This window comes from Elaeis guineensis, chromosome 2 (genome assembly GCF_000442705.2).
Source record: "Elaeis guineensis isolate ETL-2024a chromosome 2, EG11, whole genome shotgun sequence".
In the NCBI taxonomy this organism is placed as follows: domain Eukaryota; kingdom Viridiplantae; phylum Streptophyta; class Magnoliopsida; order Arecales; family Arecaceae; genus Elaeis; species Elaeis guineensis.
Genome location: NC_025994.2, coordinates 86,730,077 through 86,752,378, shown reverse-complemented (window position 1 = coordinate 86,752,378; position 22,302 = coordinate 86,730,077). Strand labels below are relative to the sequence as shown.

At 37.1% G+C, this 22,302-nt stretch overlaps 1 protein-coding gene across 4 annotated transcripts; it reads right to left on the bottom strand.

The window, feature by feature from the left end:
- Positions 1 to 539: 539 nt before the first annotated feature.
- Positions 540 to 16,147, bottom strand: LOC105056645 (zinc finger AN1 and C2H2 domain-containing stress-associated protein 16). 4 transcript variants are annotated; one of them, XM_010938932.3, is made up of 4 exons: positions 15,814 to 16,146; positions 1,763 to 2,529; positions 914 to 945; positions 540 to 809 (listed from the first exon to the last, which is right to left on the bottom strand). In XM_010938932.3, exons 1-2 carry the CDS (start codon positions 15,910 to 15,912, stop codon positions 1,765 to 1,767), a joined length of 864 nt encoding a protein of 287 aa, XP_010937234.1. In that variant the 5' UTR covers positions 15,913 to 16,146; the 3' UTR covers positions 540 to 809; positions 914 to 945; positions 1,763 to 1,764. The 4 variants fall into 4 exon arrangements, with proteins under 4 accessions (XP_010937234.1, XP_010937215.1, XP_010937225.1 ...); XM_010938913.3 differs by having other exon boundaries at positions 540 to 945; XM_010938923.3 differs by lacking the exon at positions 914 to 945.
- Positions 16,148 to 22,302: the final 6,155 nt, after the last annotated feature.

Genomic DNA, 22,302 nt, shown 5'->3' with positions numbered 1-22,302 from the left:
CTCGACCCCAAAGACAACCACGAGATCGCCGAATACAGCAATGGAGCTTTTCACTACACATTCAGCACATATAATAAAAGGGACACCCATAAAAATACGGCTCCCAAATGTATAAACCTTTATGCTTTGATTCAGGCCCCGAGTAGTCTAATTTGATTGCTAGTCAAATGTAAGCCAGCCTGGTAAATCTAACGAGCCTTTAGACGATTCAAGAAATGCATAATAATAATAATGGACCCACTTCTGACAACTTACAGAACCACGCACCAATTCACCAACCAAAGGGCCAATTCCACACGTTGGCCTAACAGGTTATGAGAGGTGAGAGATTAACATTTCGCATCGCCAGAAGTGGAAGATGAAAATATGTGCTCGTGCAAGGCAACTCGGATGTATTAATTTCATTTTGTTATGACATCGTATTGATTGGGTATCATCTTATTGATAATTTTGAACGCCATAAATAACCATCAACATGGTCACATGTAGAGAGTTGTTGAAGTAGAAAACAACTTTTAATCAAACGTTGAAAACAAAAAGAGAGAAAAAAAAGTCATTTCTTAATTCAAATTGGTGACAGGAATTACAGCAACAATGTCAAGTAACTTGGATGTTGATGTAATATCTCCAATATAATTGGAGAACGCCTGCATTTGAGCACACTACAGCGAAAGTAGACTGCTTCCAGTAAACAAAGCAGAAGCAACAATTATCCTTCCAGCAATATGAACTAATATGAATCTGCTTCAAGAGCCTCATCCATATGCACACTTATCAGAGCAACGGCAGTTTCAGTAACACAGGGCCAACTACAAAAAGAAATGAAAAGGAAGAAATACAATAAACAGCATGGACAGAAGCAAGGTCTCTGCACATAAGTGTAAATGAGCTCATACAGTCTATGGAGACCTACTTGCCATACAGGCTGCAGGTGTGCACTGATATCTGTTTAACAACGAGGAATAGAAAGTTACAATGACAAGCGCCATCATGCAAATTAACTCAAAAATGTAGTTGAATTATTTCCACAAAGCAATTGTGTGTAATATGAGATTAGATAAGGCAAGAAGTTGAAAACAAGCCAAGAGAGTAATCAGCACAGTTAAAATGATATATCATAAATAAAAGCAGCACTACGGATGTAATTGTTGAAGAGAGTGCATCTAACTGAAGTTAAGACAATGCAGAGAGATCTGGTCGCTTAGAAAAAAAAAAGGAAACATAAATATATTGTTACAATCATCTCTGGTGTGAGTGTGCATGTGCTCACATGTTTGTCTAGAAAACTAACTTTGCAGAAACAAATATGAAATCCTACTTTATCTTCAGAAAAACTAATTACAACATCACAATTAGAGTATATTCTGTATTTGATCCGGCAAACTTTGAGGAGAAATCAGGAAGACAAGGACCATATCTCAGAAAAGAGGAGAGATCAGTAATGCCTCCCCTATCAAGAAGCAAAATTCAGATATTGTAAAATAATCTTGATTCTATTGCAAAAAATCGCAAGACATCCAAAATAGTAATTAAAATTTCGAAAATATATGTCTATTCATTATTGCAATACATATGGAATAATCCGTTGAACAAATATGCAAGAATCAGTAGAGAATTATTCAGTGATCGAATGGATTTGTCATTTGACTGAAAAATATGGATAGGGTACTTCAATATCAATAAAAAATCTAATTATTTAGTAATATAGCAAAATCCTACTGTTTTGGAGGGTGGAGAAAATGTAATGCACAGTTGTGCTTACTATTAAGCAGTTGAAGACCCTCCATGATCCCTCTCAACATGCTCCACCAACAATACTGGATCTCGAAATCCTCTGCTACATTTGGGGCACACGTCGATCATCACCCTACTATGAACTGGCTGAGTGTTGCGCTGATGAGATTTTTCAGCATGCTCAATCAGAGCAGACACAGTGGAGAACCTTGCTGGACATTGAGTACACTGCTCCACAAGTGCACCACCACTACTGCTGGGTGCAGTTCCATCCTTTGCCCTTTGCAAAGCTTGGGTGGTTGCATCGCTCAGTTTCTGCATGCCCGCTTCAGCAGAAGCCCTCAAATTTGATGCTGCAGTAAGCAAGCTTGAACCCCACCATGAGGAACCATTTGAACAGTTATTTGATGGTGACTCACGTTTCTGACTCCTATTTAGCAGACCAACAAACCGAAAGCCAGAATCCTGTTTTTTTGGTCCAGGACACTTGTGGTCAGGCCCAAATCTATGCTTCAAGCAGTGTTCTTTGGTGCAGTCTCTACATCTTAACGTGTTAGAGAAAGTTAGTAGTTCTTTGCAGCCAGGAACAGGACACCGCTTTTTTTTGGTTGCTTTCTGATAGTTTGATGGGTCACAGTCACAGTTCACATGAGACTCCCATGTGATATTAGGGTCTTCATTTGGAACCAAGCGAACTCCTTTAGCACATAGTGGGCACACTAAGACAGTCACATCCTGTTGGTTTGCATTTGGACAGAGGTGTTTGGTGTAACTTCTGTGCTCCAGACAAAATACCTGGTCACCATTTCAATACAGAATCATTTGGTGCCTGATGTAAATATAACAAAAATAAAAATAACACAAAAATAATTGTTAAGACTGATGCAACATCATACCGGTTTTAGGAGATAGCAGGAGTTCCTAAGTTGTATGAGCACCTGACACTCTTGACAAGAAAGAATATACTTGGTTTCCATTTAGCATTTATATAGTTCGGCTATAAATTAGGTCTAGCCTCTCTAATTGAACATGGTCTCCATGTGATTCAAAAAGCTAGTATTTTTTTATGGAATAAATTGTATTTGAGTACCATATGTTTACTTTGCCATACCATCAGCATACAAGTACTCCGATAACAATCCTGACTTGAATCATACCTAACGCACAAAAAATACACAGGTACCAATTCCTTAATACTGCAGATGTTTGATAAGAAATGCTGATCCATGCTTGATGAAAGCGAGAGACCAAGTTGCCCAAAAAAACTCCTCATCTTAGATGAAAAAGGAATCCTCAATATAGAAGGGAATCATGTGAAAGATCATCAAAAAGTTTATCTACTCTTGGATGGGACCAGATGGATTAACTTAACCATGGGACAGTACCTCCTTTGGAATTGCCATATATTAATATATGACAACTGATACCAGAGGAAAACTCGAAATATATGTTCCATAATTTAGATTCAAGCATCATTCACAATATCTTGCATTTGACCATGGCAGCTTTACATAGAAATCTGTCGATTTCCCATCTTAGACTCGTTAAATTAATTTTCCTTCAAAGTAACTTCACTGATATCATTTACCAATGCCAAATTATGGAAGGTGGCTATAATCAAGTTAAGGGCAAACTGTATATTTAATAATAATAAGTTTGAGAAAAGGGTAAAACATAGCAAAAGTCAAGCTGCTTGCAGATAGCCAGGAATAAGAACAAAGTAAGTAGATGGCAGTTGCAGATAGAGTTACTCTCTATATTTCGATCGGCATAATAAAATGGATTAAACTGCAAAGAAAAATAAAAGGGTTCAGGAAAGCTGGCAATAGGCGTAGTTTTGGGAGGAATGAACTGTCGGCAAGATTCATAAATCCAACCTTGGTTAGCCTTTATAAGGCTGGTAGGAAATGGTTATGATTCATAAATCAGCACTGTGAAGCTTGTTTGAGAGCCTATGCATCCTGCTTCCATTTCTTGGCCAGGCTTACCACAATGCTAATCCCAAAAGGTACCAAATATATTACCTAACATATGTCAAATATATTCAAGTATCTATACATATAAAGTAGCATAAATTTAGTTTATACTTAAGTCAATACTTCATTAATATATCATCAAGTAGGCAGCAAAGACGCATTTTGACAACATCATCAAGTACATGGTTTGCAATTTCAGTACCGGACCTTGTACTAGTCTTGGTACAGTGTTGGTATGCTAGGTATGAGGACTGATTTGGCGTACCAATACTCGATAATCGGTATGCAAATTCCTCTGCCTCTCCCTTTCAAAAATAGAAAAAAAAAAAAAGGCATATCGATTCGGTACTAGTATTGTATGGTGTACCCACTATTGTGTACCAGATCAACTATGCATCACATTAATATAGATACTAGCATATAGATGATGCATAAAAAACTGTTTGATGCAGACCGAGCCCAACTTGCGTCCACGTCCGGATTTCGGGCCTATCAAAGAAAGCGACACAAGTCAGCACCCGAATCCACTATCTGGATTTGAAGATTTTGCTGAATTTTCTATTTAGAAAGATTTTTTTCATCTTCCTTTTCTATTTAAAAGATTTTATCATCTTTCTTTTTTTGTTTAGAAAAATTTTATTCTATCATCTTCCTTTTAGAAAAAGATTTTATTCTATCATCTTTCTTTTCTTGCTTGGAAAGATTTGGTCAAAATTTCTTTTTCTGTTTAGGAGGATTTTGTTTGATCATCTTCCCTTTTTTTTAGATAAGTCTCTAAGTTGGAAATATTTTCTTTTTATTCTCAGAGGTTGATCTATAAATAGCCACAAGGCTTTGGCTATGGGGGAAAATGATTATTGAATAAAATTCGAGTTTTGTTAAGAGTTGTAGTGAGAGCTTTGTTTCTTTCCCAGGGTGTTACCGGTTCGGGCGAGATCCAAAGTTCAGTTCTTCTTTAGATCTGTGTTCTCCTCTATTTTCTGTAAGTTGTGATTACCTACTAGTGAGATCTGATCGAGATTCGAGAAAGTTTGGAGATTTCACAAAATAAGAAGAAGATGGAGATTGAAGACGAAGATCTTGTTTCCCTTTCTCCTTGCACGTGCTATCCGAGACGTCCGACCAACCATCCATCTGGGCCAACTTCAGCCTAAAGTCAAGTATTAGTTTCTCTTTGCTTCACAAAAAAAAAAAGGTTATAGTGCTAATTTTTCTGCCTAGATCCAGATCTACACATATCATCTATTGGTAATAAAAGCTGGGTTCATAGGATAGTTTGATTTTTATTTTTTTTCCTCGAAACATTTATCATATTACTTTTTTCCAAAAAAAAAATCAAAAATTAATTCAGTCCTTTTCCTTCCTGTATGATACTTGGTTGCGATTGTTGAGCAGGAATTGACTACGTGGACATCTACAAGCTTAGCTAGGAGATCGTTGTGGACAGACTGCGAATTGATCTGAGTTAATCATAATAGCATAACTGCGTGCTTGTTGGATATCATATGGTATAATTTCTTACCTGATTTAATCTCTTTACTATATTATTTTCTTTAGCTGAACATTCTTTCTTTATTAAAATTAATTTCAAAAAACAAAGCTCATTTAATCTTATTTTGCAATCAATTTTGTATGCCACATCCAAGGGATAGCAACCAGTATGATCGGTTTGACATCTTATGTGCTGCATTGATGCATAACATATAGGATTTTGGACCGTCTTGCATCAAATTTGGTATCAAAGCAGGAGGCAAATTGATTTAAGGGCACTTAACCCAATTAAATAAGATAAAATGAAAATTTGATCATCCTTCCTTAGCTCAAAAATCATCACTCTTCATATTGCATTGATCTAAATTTTTAATTTAAAATCAATTACATGTCAGTCCTAAGGAATTCGAGCTCAATAGGACAAGAAAACCGAAAGGATGGATCGGATTTGATTTTGACTAACCAATTGGTGTCTAGAAAAGTGGTTTAGGGACTCAGTTCTGAAGAACGGTGGTTACTTAATTAGTCCGTTACGAAAGCACGGGAAGCCTCCCACCAATCTTACACTTACCTGATCAATTTGATCGGTTGATTTTAAACTTGGAGTTCCTGAAGGTGATCTTAGAACAGTTCGAGCTGTCTTGATTTATCCTCTTTTCCCTGATTATTGCACGATCCTTAGGAGTGGTAAAATTTATCATCCTGTATCAATATCTTTTGACTCCACTGCAATGGATCAGATTTTACAACAATTGGCTGCTTTGAATACTAACTTAGATGACATAGGAAATCATGTGATCACCCTTAAAACTAATCAAACCATGGATGACACTGTGAACCCTAATGCTACTCCTGCTAGAACAGCTCTTAGAGCCGTAGGCGATAGAAACCAGCCTAACCCTTTTAGGTTCAACTTCCAACCAGATGACGATATTACCAAGAAAGTTAAAATTAAAGCCCCAACCTTTGATGGTAGATTTGACTCTAAGACTTTCACTGATTGGCTGACTGACATGGACCAATTCTTTGATTGGTACGATATGCCCGATGACCGTTGCGTCTATTTCGCCAAAATGAAACTCATAGGCACGGCCAAACAATAATGGATAAGTGTTGAGCGACAATTGGCTAGGTCTAGACAAGCATCGATCACGTTGTGGGATGAGATGAAGGCCAAATTGAGTGAAAAATATTTACCCTCAACCCATAGACAACTTCAAATAGAACAGATGTTGTCATTACGTCAAGGTTTGATGACCATAACTGATGACATGCAAAAGTTCGATGAGATTTCTATTAGGTATAATGTCCAAGAAGAAGAGGATGTGACCTTAGCCCGATTTAGGAGAGGACTACGTGAGGAAATCCAGAAAGAGATCTCACCCCATCGAGTCACCACTGTTAAGGATGCATTCCAACTTGCAATCGAGTATGAGCGTTACCTCAAACCTCCAACCAAATGCTTCGGTTACCAAGCTAGGGAGTCAAGTACTAGAAAGTGGACCGATAGGAGCCAAAATACTACTAAGCCCATCATGCCCTCCCATCAACCTAACCGAGACCCTAATGGACCCTAATGGAAAATCTTTAGTTGAGGGAACCAAACCAGATCTTTCCCGACTGAAGTGTTTTAACTGTGAGAGGATGAGTCATTACTCAAATAAGTATCCTCAAAAGTATAACTTGATGATGAAAAATGATGACGATGACTTCGAGGAAGTAGTGCTTGAGACTAAAGAGTTTCCTAGTGATGAGGACGAGCACAAATATGTAGATGATGCCGATGACACTGTTCCTTTGCAAATTGTCTGTTGTATCCTTACCACCAAGAAGGATGAGGATGATTGGCGACGCACTGCTATCTTCCACACTTATACTAAGTGCGGGGATAAGGTGTGCAAGATCGTCATTGACGGTGGTAGCAGCATGAATGTGGTCGCCAAAATGGCCCTCGATCGGATGAAGTTGACCCCTAAACCACATCCGAGCCCCTTTAGAGTTGCTTGGATAGATAAGACTACAATACTTGTCACTGAGCGATGTTTGGTCTCAATCAACTTTGCCACCTATAGGGATCAAGTGTGGTGTTATGTCCTCCCAATAGATGTTGGACACATTCTTTTAGCACGATCGTGGTTGTACGACCATAATGTTATACATCATGGTCGTCCAAACACATACACCACCCATGATAAGAAAAGAATTATGTTGAGACCCCACAAAACTAAAATGATTCAATATTCATCTAGCCAATCTAATGCACCTAAGGGACCAACAATGTCTAAGGAGAACACGTTGAGCATCACTAAGGTAGAGCCGACCAAACCGCTTCACTTTCTGAATTAGAAGCAATTCTGTCGAGAAGCCAGTTCTAGAGATGTCTACGCGCTAGTTGTCCGAGAGGTAAAGGAGCCTTCCCTTAATACTGAGCTGACCTTGAACCTTCAAAGCCTATTGTCTGACTATTCTGATTTGACTCCAAATGAGTTATCCGATGAACTTCTACCCATGAGAGATATTCAACATGCAATAGATTTTGTACCTGGGTCGTCATTGCCAAACTTGCCACACTATAGGATGAACCCTAAGGAGCATGATGAGTTGAAACATCAAGTAGATGACTTGATTAGAAAGGGTTTCATTAAGAGAGTATGAGTCCTTATGCAGTTCTGGCACTTTTTACTCCTAAGGATGGAACTTGACGAATATGTATCGACAGTCGAGCCATCAATAAGATCACTATTAAGTATAGGTTTCCAATCTCTCGATTAGACGACATGCTTGATATGATGACTGGATCCATTGAACGCTGTACCGTATTGAACTGGTCGGTACACCTCGTACTGAACCGAACCAGTGGGGAACTGGCACGGTTCGATCGGTTCAAACGGTATACCGACGGAGGAGGAAGGAAAAGAAAGAAAAAATGAGAAAGAGAGAGAGGAGGAGAGGGAGGGAAGCGGGAGCCGTTGGAGGCCGATGGTGGCCCGCTGCGGCCACTGGAGGACCGCGAAAGCGTCCGCGGCTCATCGATTCGCCCAATAGGGCTTTAAAACAAGCAAGAAAGAGAGAGAAAAGAGGGAGATCACCGAAGATGGGAGCGGATGACGTCGCAATCGCGGATGTGGGCTTCATCAGGGCTAGGGGAGGGGGTGGCAGAAGCGATGCGACGGCGTCGCGATCGTGGAATAGGAGCTGTCGCCCCTGTTCATGTAATCCTCTTTTTTAAAACGAAGATCAACAGTGAAATCGGCAAACCATTTGCCGGCTTCACTTGAGTTTCGATTTTTTTTAAAAAAAACTATGAAACAAGGGCGTCACCTCTGTTTCACACCCGCAGCGCCGTGCGCCTAGACTGCGCCATCCGACGGCCACGATGGCCAGTCGGAGAACATCTGATGGCCCCGCCCCCTCCTTCCCCTCCCTCCTTTTCTTTTTTCCTCCCTCTCTCTCTATTTCTCTCTCTTTCTTCTTTTGGTTCAGATCCAATGCTTTCGTCGGTTCGCTACCGATTTGGTACAGTACGGAATCGTACCGAACTGTACCATCGATCGATCGAAACGGCTGTCGGTACCGAGACGACGAACCTTGACTAGGTCAATGATTTTTACAAAAATTGACCTTAGAAGCGGATATCACCAGATAAGGATTAGGCCAGGAGATGAATGGAAAACTATCTTTAAGACAAAAGAAGGTTTATTCAAGTGGTTAGTCATGCCATTTGATTTAACAAATGCTCTAAGTACATTCATACGTATCATGAATCAAGTACTTCGACCTTTCATAGAAAAGTTTCTCATGGTCTATTTCGACGATATTCTGATTTATAGTAAAACCAAGGACAAACACCTAAGTCATCTTAGGCAAGTCTTAGATACTCTAAGGAGAGAAAAACTTTAGATTAATACCAAGAAGTGTGCCTTCATGCAACCTAAGGTTGTTTTCTTAGGCTTCGTGGTATCTGTAGATGGAGTATCGGCTGATCCTAATAAGGTCAAAGCAATCCAAGAGTGGCCCCAACCTCAGAACATTCATAAAGTTAGAAGTTTCCATGGGTTAGCCACTTTTTATCGGAGATTCATTTTAGGTTTTAGTACAATTATGGCTCCGATTACGAACTATATGAAAAATGGAGAATTCAAGTGGACTAAGGGTGAAGATAAAGCATTTAATGAAATTAAAAAGCATATGTCTACTCCATCTATTTTGAGGTTGCCTGATTTTAAGAAGATCTTTGAGGTTTCTTGTGACGCATCTGGAGTAGGAATAGGTGGAGTCCTAAGTCAAGAAGGTCATCCGATCGCTTATTTTAGTGAAAAGCTAAATAAGGCAAAGATGAAGTACTCCACATATGATAAGAAATTGTACGCAGTTGTACAAGCCCTACGGTATTGGCGACATTATTTGTTACCTAAGGAGTTTGTTTTACTTTTGGACTATCAAGCCCTTAGTTATTTTAAGTCGTAAAAGAAATTGAATTTATGACATACCAAGTGGGTTGCGTTTCTTGAGGAATACACTTATATTCTTAACACATCTTACTGGAGTCGAAAATAGAGCTGCTGATGCCCTTAGTCGTGTTGTTATGACTTTGCATGCTGTGAGAGCACAAGTTATAGGGTTTGATCGAGTCAAAGATGATTATTCAACATGTCCAGATTTTGGTGAGACTCACAAGAATCTTCTAGATGGACAGCATGATAACCCTGATTTTGTTATTCATGAGGGATATTTATTTAAGGGTAGGCACTTGTGCATTCCCTAAGGCTCATTGAGAGAGTTTGTGATTTTGGAGTCGCATTCTGGAGGATTAGCAGGACATTTTGGCAGGGATAAGACTATTCTTTTAGTAGAAAACTGTTTCTTTTGGCCGAGTCTTAAGCAGGATGTTGCACGTGTTGTTGCCCAATGTGGTAGATGTCAGACTACTCAAGGCAAACGAAAGAATACTGGTTTATATACACTTTTGCCCATGCCTCATGCCCCATGGCAAGATTTGAGCATGGACTTTGTTTTAGGACTTCCTAAGACTATTCGAGGTCATGATTCGATTCTAATGGTAGTCGATAGGTTTTCTAAGATGGCATACTTTATAGCATGTAGGAAGACTTCTGACGCCACTCACATAGCAAAGCTTTTTGTTGATCAGGTCATAAAATTGCATGGATTACCCAAGACTATTGTGAGTGATAGAGATGTGTGATTTGTGAGTTACTTTTGGAAAACAATGTGGAAACTAATGAACACTAAATTATAATTTTCTTCGTCATATCATCCACAAAAAGATGGCCAAATCGAGGTTGTCAATCGAAGCCTAGGTGACTCATTGCATTGTCTAGTAGGTGATCATATTAAAAATTGGGATAGTATTTTGTCTATGGCTGAATTTGCTTACAATAACTAGGTTATCGCACTGTAGGGGTGAGTCCATTTGAGATTGTCACTGGTTACAACCCTAGAACACCCATTGACCTAATTCTTTTATCGATAGATTATAGATCAAGCCAGCATGCCGAAGCATTTGTTCAATATATAAAAGACTTGCATGATAAGATAAGACAAGCAATTGTTTTAAAAACTGAGGTTTATACAAACAAAGCAAATGAACATCAGCGTGAAGGAAATTTTAAAGGAGATATGGTTATGGTAAGGATTCGACCAGAATGATTTCGCACAGGTACCACAAAAAAGCTATATGCGAGAAATTTGGGTCCATTCAAGATCTTGAAGCGACTAAATCTAAATGCTTATGTCTTGGATTTGCCCACTGATGTTGGTTTTAGCTCAACGATCAATGTTGAGGATCTTAGCTACTATCATAAATCTCTTTCCATCAACAGCCCCAGTTCCACAAGTATACCTCTACCACCACTTCCACTTCCGCCTATACCTAATATTCTGAGAAAGAAAGAAGAAATTGAACAAGTTTTCGACGATCGACTTGTTATCACACAATCAGGTGATTCGCATAGCTTTCTGATGAAGTGGGCATTCCGATCTGATGAAGAAGTAACATGGATATCCGAGCATGAGCTGAGAAAAATTGCCCCAGATTCTATGAGGATTACATCAGCCATAATCCGTCAGAGTCGGATTTTTCCAAGCCGAAAAGGGATAATGCAGACCGAGCCCAACTTGCATCCACATCCAAATTTCAGGTCTATCAAAGAAGGTGGCACAAGTCAGCACCCGAATCCACTATCTGGATTTGAAGATTTTGCTGAATTTTCTATTTAGAAAGATTTTTTTCTTTCTTTTATATTTAAAAGATTTTATCATCTTTCTTTTTCTATTTAGGAAGATTTTATTCTATCATCTTCTTTTTAGAAAAAAAAATTATTCTGTCATCTTTCTTTTCTTGCTTGAGAAGATTTGGTCAAAATTTCTTTTTCTGTTTAAGAGGATCTTGTTTGATCATCCTTCCTTTTTTTTAGATAAGTCTTTAAATTGAAAATATTTTTTTTTATTCGCAGAGGTGTTGGTCTATAAATAGCCTACAAGGCTTTGGCTATGGGGGAGAATGATTATTGAATAAAATTCAAGTTTTGTTAAAGAGTTGTAGTGAAAGCTTTGTTTCTTTCTTGGGGTGTTACCGGTTTTGACGAGATCCAAAGTTTAGTTCTTCTTTAGATATGTGTTCTCCTCTATTTTCTGTAAGTTGTGATTACTTATTAGTGAGATCTGATCGAGATTCGAGAAAATTTGGAAATTTCACAAAGTAGGAAGAAGACGGAGGTTGAAGACGAAGATCTTTTTTTTCCTTCTCCTGGTGCGTGCTATCCAAGACGTCTGACCAGCCATCCATACCAGCAATCTGGGCCAACTTCAACCCAAAGTCAAGTATTAGCTCTTCTTTACTTCACAAAAAAAAAGGTTATAGTGCTAATTTTTCTGTCCAGATCCAGATCTACACGTATCATCTATTGGTAATAAAAGCTGGGTTCATAAGATAGTTTGATTTCTATTTTCTTTCCTCGAAAAATTTATCATATTACTTCTTTCTAAAAAAAATCAGAAATTAATTCAGTCCTTTCCCTTCCTACATGATACTTGATTGTGATTGTTGAGCAGGAATTGACTACGTGGACATCTACAAACTTAGCTAAGAGATCATTGTGGATGGACTGTGAATTGATCTGAGTTAATCATAATAGCATAACTGCATGCTTGTTGGACATCATATGGTATAATTTCTTATCTGATTTAATTTCTTTACTTTATTATTTTCTTTAGTCGAACATTTTTTCTTTATTAAAATTAATTTCAAAAAAAAATGCTCATTTAATCTTATTTTGCAATCAATTTTGTATGCCACATCTAAGGGATAGCAATCAGTAGGATAGGTTTGACATCTTATGTGCTGTATTGATGCATAACATATAGAATTTTGGACCGTCCAGCATCACTGTTTAATAATACGCACTTCATGAAAATGCAATATATTTGCATCACTTTTGTTCCTCGTCTTGAAGATGACAGACACAAGATTTTAGATCTAGCAATAAAAAACTTTTAATAAATCAGCATACAGATATAAATAAACATGTATGCCATTATATGTCATGTAGTGGTATGAGTATATCCAAAGTCCATCGCTTCAGTACCGGACCCCATACCAGTACCATCCTATTACAGTGCCGGTATGTGGTACAGTATGGATACAGTGAACCTTGGATATATCTATGTGTTCTAAGTTTGTATATTTACTTTTTTATGATTTAGTTGTTCTTGTGGCCCATGATTGGAATGAACTAGAAAAGAAGGCTTTGTAAAGCTAACCTAATGTCAAATTGGTGGAATGAGGTTTGGTTATATAGTTATGTATATAATAAGTTGATAGATGTTAAACATGTTCCATCAAAAATATTTTGGTTACATCAAAGATAAGGTAACTAATTGATGGATTAATTTTTTTAATTGTGGTTCATAACTTCTACTTTGTTCTGGTGTTCATCTCTTCCTCATCATCTTTAGCCTCCCTACTTCATGGTCCACAAACCTCTTCCTTCATTCCCTTTACTTGTTGGACAATTTTCATCACAATAAAAAGAATCCATCATAAGCTACTAAATTGGTGAAAATGGAGGTTAATTACTAAGGGTTGAGAATGTGGACCACGACTAAAACTAAAAACAAACGATCTTTATGAAGTTAACAACTAAAATGATGTAATCTATATCAGAAGTTGATTATATTTGAAAGAACAAATTTAGAACCAACTTATTCAACTGCATTGATAGATGATATATGAATTTGTAAAGAGATATGGTAGTCTGACCATGCAATGGATTTCAATATAGTGATCGAATTATATTTCAGAAAAAGAGATTGGCACCTAGCAAATTCAATAGCAAGTCAAGCTCTTATGGCTATATTATTCCATTTAAATGGTGAGCAATCAACCTATGACCGTAGATTAATCCCCCTATAAAGATTTGACCATATAATATGCAGAAGAAGTAGAAAATGAAGGAACAAGAACTAAAATGTCAATTTCTAAGAATATGGAGCTTAAGCCTTTAAAGAAAGATTTGGGCTTAGTCCCACAGTGATGCTATAGGCTAACTAAAAATTGATATAGGAGGGAAGAGTAATGATTCTGGGGAATATGATGTATGAAGAATCAAAAAATGTAAGAAAAAAGGGTCAATAACAAGAAGTAACTCATCAACCATGTGATAAAGTTAAATAAACAAAAGGCATATGCAAGGACCTAGGTATCAGGCCCATATCATACCATGCCATTTAGTCCAAACCATGCCGCATAGATACCAGCATGATTGAAAGAGTGCATGACGGTTCTAGTATCAGCATATACCAACATGTATGGGACTATATACAACATGTCTTGCTAGTACCCACTGGTCCACACATGCAAAAGTTGTTCAAAGCTTGTAAACCAAACTTGAATCCAACCTAATCTAGCCAAACTTGGATATACCATTAAAGTTCGTTTCTTATTTTCCTCTCTTGAAACTCCCTAGTAATATCTTTTCAACTTCTTCAATGTTATTGCTTCAATGATATACTCTGATCCAAATTCATGCTAGTTGTTTGTGAACCATCTAGACAATGCAATGCATATGTCCAGTATTATCTGTGAAACTAGCACCAGCCTTAGTAAGGTTTAAGATGATAATTGGATAATTAAGGAGTGTGATGGGTTAGAAATAAGTCTCCTTCCCGCAAGAAAGAAATCAACAACAGCCCAAATGGGAAAAAGGAAAAAGAATAAAGAAACAAGAGAGGGGCAAAAAGGAAAACTAGACCATGTCGGTCTGATAATTGTGGATCTCACAGAAATCCTTTGTCATATTTTGTATTAGTCAAGGATAAGTTCCACCAACCTACAAGATAACCCCATAACTAGCCCAAGGCCACAAGTGAAATCCCCTTAAATATAGGGGGCACAGCCATACTAGTCATTTTCAATTATGTGAGTCTGACCTACTTCAATGAAGTTAATGAACTCTACTTCTATGAGGTTTCTTTTCAGAATTTTCTAATGATTACGTGCAGGCTTAACACAATGGTCACATTTTAAGGGGACAAGAAAACAGTCTGAATCCTCTCAAGTTCAGAGAACAAATTTGACAGTCTAGTTCCCCAGCCATGGCTGTCCCTCTATTGTGGGACAGGGTCCAATGCATCATGGCCATCCTGCAATATACAGAAAGTCATAATTACAGAACCTGAGATGGTCTATAAACTTGAGAGGATCCCTAACTTGAAAGAGAAACATCTGAAGTTAAACCATCTCACAATAAACCTGCCGTGCCTTCTTTATGAGTCTAAACAATGATCATTGAGCTCCACCGCCATCAAAATTGAGAGCAAGAGTTGGATGGTTTTGCCATGATTCGATGATGCACTATGGGAAAGAAGAGCTCAACAGATACAACTTATACAAATGTAGTAGCATATATCATTTCATCTATCATGTGTAAATCATAAATTGCTAATTGGTAACGAGAATCAACAAGACTAATGTTTTTTTCCCCCTTCCCCCAGCCCTCCACCTCACAAGAGTTTTGCATGATGGCTTCATAAACACACTCCTTTTTGACAAGATACATCAACCACCCAACCTCTCCAGAAATTTGTATAATTGGAATGTTTGATTCAGTTGTGGGGTGTGGTCCTTGTTTTTCTACGTAAGTTAGTCCTATCACAAGTTCGTGATCAGAAAACCAACTGAACAATGGCTTCCTTTACTTTATCTAGTGCCCGACAACAAATAGCGACACACTTGTTGTTCCCTGACATCGATTGCTGGTCCCATATCCACAAAGATTAGCCTTTTCCATGGTGTTTTGACATAAAGATTTGTGTTATTAGTCTAAGCCCCGGAGTATGACGTATTAGGCTGAAGTTCGCTACCAAGAACAAGATAATTAGCCATTCTATACAAATGCAAATCCTCAGATCTTCCATCATATTATATAAACCCCACTTCCCTCTCAGACAAGAAGGCATCGGATCCTATTAAATTCCTCTATTAATTTCCTCATAAATTCCATCCAATGCTATAATTATTCCATGACCAATCCTGATGTTTTCCAAGATTAAGAAATCAAAAACGGAAAGAAGAAGAGAGAAGATTGAGGAGTACCTTGTTGCACCGATCGCACGTAAAAGGCAAGAAGTCGATCTGCCGGCAGTCATCAACGTTGCAGTGCTTACCAAGATCGGGGAACTCTGGCGTTCCCATCGATGGCAAGAGGGAGACAAGATCAATCAGAGAAGAGGCGAAGGAGATGAAGGAGACGAGAGATACACGGCGATAAAAATAGTCCGACTCCAATTCGGATCGCCGTCCTCCTCTCTCTCTCTCTCTGTAGCTCTCGCTCCCTCCCTCTTTTCTTTTTCCTTTTTTTTTTTTTTTTTTTCTCTTTGTTCTTTTTCTTTTTGGAGGACGGGTTCAACGACCGCGTGAGGGGCTACGCGGTCGAGGAACGGAAGAAGGTAAGATTTTTTTTTTTTTTTTGGTAAGAAGGAAATACTTTCGTATCTGAACCAATAATAGGTTGCCACGTAGAAGAGTGGGGGCGATTTGGCGTGGGGCCTACGCGGTTTTGAGGCGTTAATAGGGCGGTCGTGGCAATGGCTGATTGTGGAAAATTTTGTATTGGGGTTGTAGGGGATCTGGACCCTTTGAGGTTTCGGACAGAGAAACACGGATATGGGGTTCGCCTGCAGCGTTCCTTCTCGGCTGACCTGATCACGACTTCTTTTTGTTGGTCTATTGTCGTATCTACCGTCGGATCAGGATTTGACGACTAGTGGTGACCTACGCTCCACGATTTGTTTCTGGCGTGAAGGACCTGCTACGGTGGCCATGAGTTGTACCCCCTCTCGGCCTCTCCCCGTCGGTACGCATCTTCTTCCGACGGTGAACAGCTGCGGCGTTCTTGTCTGCGTCATGCTATGTTTGACTGAATCACGTCACTGAAAATTTTGAACATTGGACCATGAATGACTCGTACACGGTGCAAGTTGTTATATTTTATCCGAGTCGTTTCTTAAAATAGGGATTTTTTTATTTTTCTTTTCTCAATTTGGTGTCATTTCCAACTTATCTCTGACAACGGGTTAATTTTAAAAAAATCATTGCAAATAATATTTTTATTATTAAAAATACCATCCCAAATAGCAATTTTATTATCATATCAGCAATCCTTCAGTTCACGTGAAATTTTTTTAAAAAAAAAATTAAAAATATCGTATAAAATAGTACTTATAAAACCGTCATTAAAAATGATGTTTGTAAAAATATCATTCCTAATGATATTTTTAAAAATATCATTTCAAGTGGTATTTCTAGAAGCACCATTCACAATAACATTTTGTCAGTTTTTCACACACCACAAAATTTTGATGGTGTATCACATGGCACACAAAGGATAAGATTTGGTTTATTGACCCTTATACCAGCACCATTCAAAATGATGTTTTTTAGAATCCCTGATAAACTTAGAAGAATTGGAGTCGATCCCAGAGTAAGATTAAGAGAGTAGAAAGAGAAATTCAATTTGAGGTTCATTTCCTAGAGAACCAAGCACTAAATTTAATAAAGGGTCATTAAGAATTATTTTTTTCTTTTCTTGTTTTGTAAAATTAGATTATATAAATTATAAGAATGGAATCTGAAATTTGCTTTCAATTAGTACTTCAAAACAATTATGAGATTTCATTATGTCCCTTATAAACCATATGTTGAAGGCTTTAGCAAAATTTCAACCAAATTTCGATAGTAACTTTCTTTATAAAGAGGACAACTAAAATCAGTAAAACACCTACAATGGCACATCCATGTTTTTTTCTTGTAAATAAGATATGTTCAACATTCACAAAATTTATAAAGTAAAAAGACCAACTATCTCAGACAGGTAGCAGGCATAAAATAATACAAATATATATAACAAAGCTAGTTAATTACTTAAACAATTATATTCATACAACTGACCCAAAAAAAACTATGACAATATAACCTATGTATCACAAAATCATGGTCTCCCCCTTAGTCACTTTGACCTTCTTTGAAAGATCATCAAAGGCTGTTGGAAGTCCCTCTGAATTATTTGCAATACACTCTCTCCTACATCAATAGTAGGATCTACCATATCAATATTAGTATGAGCTAAACCTCGCCCTCGCCCCCACCCTCGATCTCTACACACATGTGCCCTATCCTCTGCCACAGCAAAACTAGCATGTGGCTCTAGATCCTCATGATCATCATAATGCTCTGAATCAAACAACCCCGATAATGGAGTAGTATCTATCTATTCAGTGAAAGATGGCATTGACGATGATGGACGATCCCGACTGCTCGTACCATACTGCATCTCAGAGATATGTGGGGAGCCCAACTGCCGCATCTCTGAAAAATATGGTGATGCCACTGGAACATATTGTGATGCTATAGGTGATCCAGCATGATAAATGGGGATATAGTCAGCTTACCCAATATCCTAATATGTATGTCTGATAGTGTCATTCAGTTGGCCCAATATAATTAATCGCTTCAATTCATCATTAGCAACGATGGCACGTTGTGTGAAAATTACTATCTCATCCAAACGCTTCATCTGCATAAATCATACAATATAGTTAACAATTAAAAGTAAAATAAAATTTTAATAAATTAAAATTCAATATGACATTGACATAAAGCACAATTTCTTTGGCCTTACCAAAATGCGCATGGTAAAACTCTCACTCTTATATCTTGAAACTGTATACCGAGGCTGTCCAATGATCCGTACTGTAATACTAAAAAATCAAGCCATGTGTCCTAGATATAAGGATGGCCTCCCAATATATGATCATCATAAATTATGTGATCTCGCCGTGCATTCCAAATGGTGATATACTTAGCATGCTTGATACGCCAGTCAACATGAACTCTCTCTCATCGATCAATATGATGAAGTTGCTGATTGATATCAAACTGCTCTGAAATACCCTGAATCTGGCCAAATTACCACAACATACAATCTGAAAAGTGCCACTCCACCACATCAAAATAAATAAGTGATACTCTAGCAGCCCATATATCATGTCCATCTGTACACATTTGTAGTAATATGGACAATATCTTATCTGTGTATGGCTTCCAGAAAAACTGATAGAGTTAAAATAAAATTGAATTAATAAACTCATTTTTAGTAGATTATGAATACTATAATATTGTACGTAAATCAAAATTATCCATCTATGTGTACTAACTAATGTATTCAGCTGGCATCTATAAATTCGTGCCACCTTCGTCGACACGTGGTGAACATTGAATGCAACGTTCCATTTGTATGGCAGTGTATTCATATTAATTGAACTTCATTGGATTAAAAGCACTAAGTTTCAAGTAATAGAACCAATATTTTTATACCTATATCTTTAAGATGCATCTAGCCTGAATGGAATATTGAGCTTTTATTGCTCTAGTGGCATCTCAAGCAATTATCTCTATAATAGGCTGATAGTCGGTATCCTCTCCTATATCCAAATCTGTCAATTTCAAATAAATCATACATAATATGCCTAATTAGAACTACAATAGAATGTAGAAAATTAAAATTTTTATATTACATATCTATAATAATATTAAAAAAAATCATCAATCTCTAACTGATCATGATAAGAACCCCGGCATATAGCTCTGTACACACAAGCTAGTACTGCACTACCCCAGCTGAGCCTACAAGTAAAATCTAAATCTTTCAATAATGAAAAAAATATCAACTTCATATTGTTAAATAAAGTATCTGTTGCCCAGCTATGCAACCCAAGAGGGGGGGGTGAATTGGGTTTCTAAAAATTTTAGGCTTAATTAATTACTTATGATGAACAAAACAAAGACTTTAATTCAATATTAATTACCAAAAGCAGGAATGCAAGGATGTAATAAAGAAATAAAGAAAAACAATAAAGCACACCACAAACACAAGGATTTATAGTGGTTCGGTGCCAACCTTGCACCTACATCCACTCTCCAAGTTTCTACTTGGAAATTTCAATCCACTATACTTGTATTCAACCCGAATACAAAACGTCGGAAACTCCGACACTAGCTATCCCGAGCTAGTCTACTTGTTTTCCGGGTACAAGTCAACCCAAAACACTCCGATTTCAGGTTCGGATCAACCTTTCCTTGTTTTGGAAATCCTCCAAAAATAAGAACAATTACTTACAAAGAGTAAGAAAATTTAGAGCACAAATTAATACAATAACAGCTCCTTAAATGAGCGAATATAACAATAAAAATACTTTACTCAAATGAAGAAACTCTTTTTGGATTTTCTCAAGGTGGATGAACGCTTGAATGAATGCTTGAGAAGAGGATGATTTTTGATTGAAGACTTCTTGAAGGCTTTGAAAGATCTCTTGATCAAGGTTGAATAATAGGCTTGAAAGATCCTCTCTTTGAATGCTCTTGCTTTTCTCTTTCACAATCTCTCTTGTATATTGTGGATCCTCTCTCCTTTTCTTTTGGGTATTTCGTTGATCTCAGGCTTTCTCGTGTAGATTTTGGATCCTTTTGTATATAGGTTTGATCTCTCCTTTTTGATCTGCAATTTTTTTCACCATTTGAAACATTTTATAGCAATAAAAAACAAGAGAAAATAATTTAGGCAGATAAAGAGCCGTTAGAGCAATTTTAGGAAGCATAAAAGACAATTAAAACGGGCAAAAAAATAGCCGTTGCTGACATTTTCCGTCGCAGGGGTCGACTCATGAGTCGACTCATACTTCAGGAGTCGACTCATGAGTCGACTTCTGTTGCAAAGACCAGAGAATGAGTTTCTGGAAATTCTTGGCTCAAATCAGCAGGGGTCGACTCATGAGTCGACTCATGCCTTGTGGGTCGACTCATGAGTCGACTCACAGGTCGTGCCAAGCAGAAAACTAGCGTGCCAAGGGAATTTTTGCGTGCCAATCAGCTCATAGTGCCATGAGTTGACTCATGAGTCGACTCATGCACTCAAACCTTCATAACTTCAAAATATAAGTCCAAACACAATGAAATTTTCACCAATAGATTACTAATCATTTGTTCTACCAAATGATACTATCAAATTAGGATTTTAGTGAAATTACGATTTTGCCCCTGAAGAGCATAAGGACTTTTTCAATTTAAAATTATTTGTATCCCTTCAATCTGCTTTGTAATCATCAAAATCAATCTAGGAGCAACAATCTCCCCTTTTTGATGATGACAAAATATTTGAACAAAAGCATTTATTTGAATCAATAATTTCAAAAGAATGCATTATACATTTATATGCTTGAAAAAGTAAGATTCTTTTGGCATGTAATATAAATGATCATATACAAAAATAGTTTGTCCATCTTCTTAAAGATTTGAAGATATGCTCATTGGAATATGTGATTTTGGTGTTAGAGCAGAAAACTTGTTTTTGTTATCAGAGCAAGTTGTATTTTGAAAATTTGCTTATTTTCATTTGATTTTAGTTTTAGCATCAGAGCAAAAATTAATTATGTGCTTTAATTGCTTTTGATACAAAAATAATTATGTGTGCCAAAGCATGTTTAAGAGTTGATTTTGAAAGTGATTAGCTCATTTTGAGTTTAAGATATATCAGAGCAAGAGAAAAATAAATTTTGCAATGTATCGGAGCAAGAAAAATAATTTTACAATGTATCAGAGAAAATTTTATAATGTATCAGAACAAATTTTATGATGTATCAGAGCAAGTTAAAAAAAATTTTAAGATGTATCAGAGTAAGTTGGAATTTTGAAGTATATCAGAGCATATTTAAATTTTTAAAGTAAATCAGAGCATATGTAAAGAAGTAATTTAAAAGTTACATAATTGCATTGTACTTAGCATTGTACTTTTGATATTGTTCTTTAAATTCTTCAATTAATTTCTCATAATTTGTAGTTTTGCTTTTGATGGGTTGCTTTTTCTTTAATTGCTCATAATTGAATTGCTTTTTGTTTAATTTCTGTTTGATGCCAAATTTCTCATAATTTAGGGTTTTGCTTTTAGGTTTTGCTTTTGATGAGTTCTTTTTGTTTAATTTCTCCCCTTTTTCTCATAATTTAGGGTTTTGCTTTTAATGAGTTGCTTTTTGTTTAATTTCTCCCCCTTTTTGACATCATCAGACATGGTTAACTTCTCCTTTTTCTGAAACATTCTTTAATTTCTCCCCCTTTAGAGTTTATCACAGATGTTTGCTCCCCTTAATATAGCAATTATCAACAGCAAACAACAACAAAGAGAAGACAATATTTCAACAAGGAGAATATATATATAACCAAAATATGATCAACATCATTACAAAAGGTAGAAATATAAGTAAAAGATGATTCCATTAAAATCATAATTGTTTCAATACATAGTTCATATTATAATAATCAACCAGCTAATTGTCAATACATGGCCCAAAATACAGATCCTAGAACAAAACACTAACTCCTAGGATCTAATAATGATCAAGACAAGTCATGGATCGGAGTCATCAGATATGGTATGAGAAGCTGATGGATCAGAAGTGGTCCTCTACCCCGTCTGCCTCTGGCACGAGCGGAGAGAGAGATGAACTGGGAGGCTGAGTACGCTGAGATGCTAAG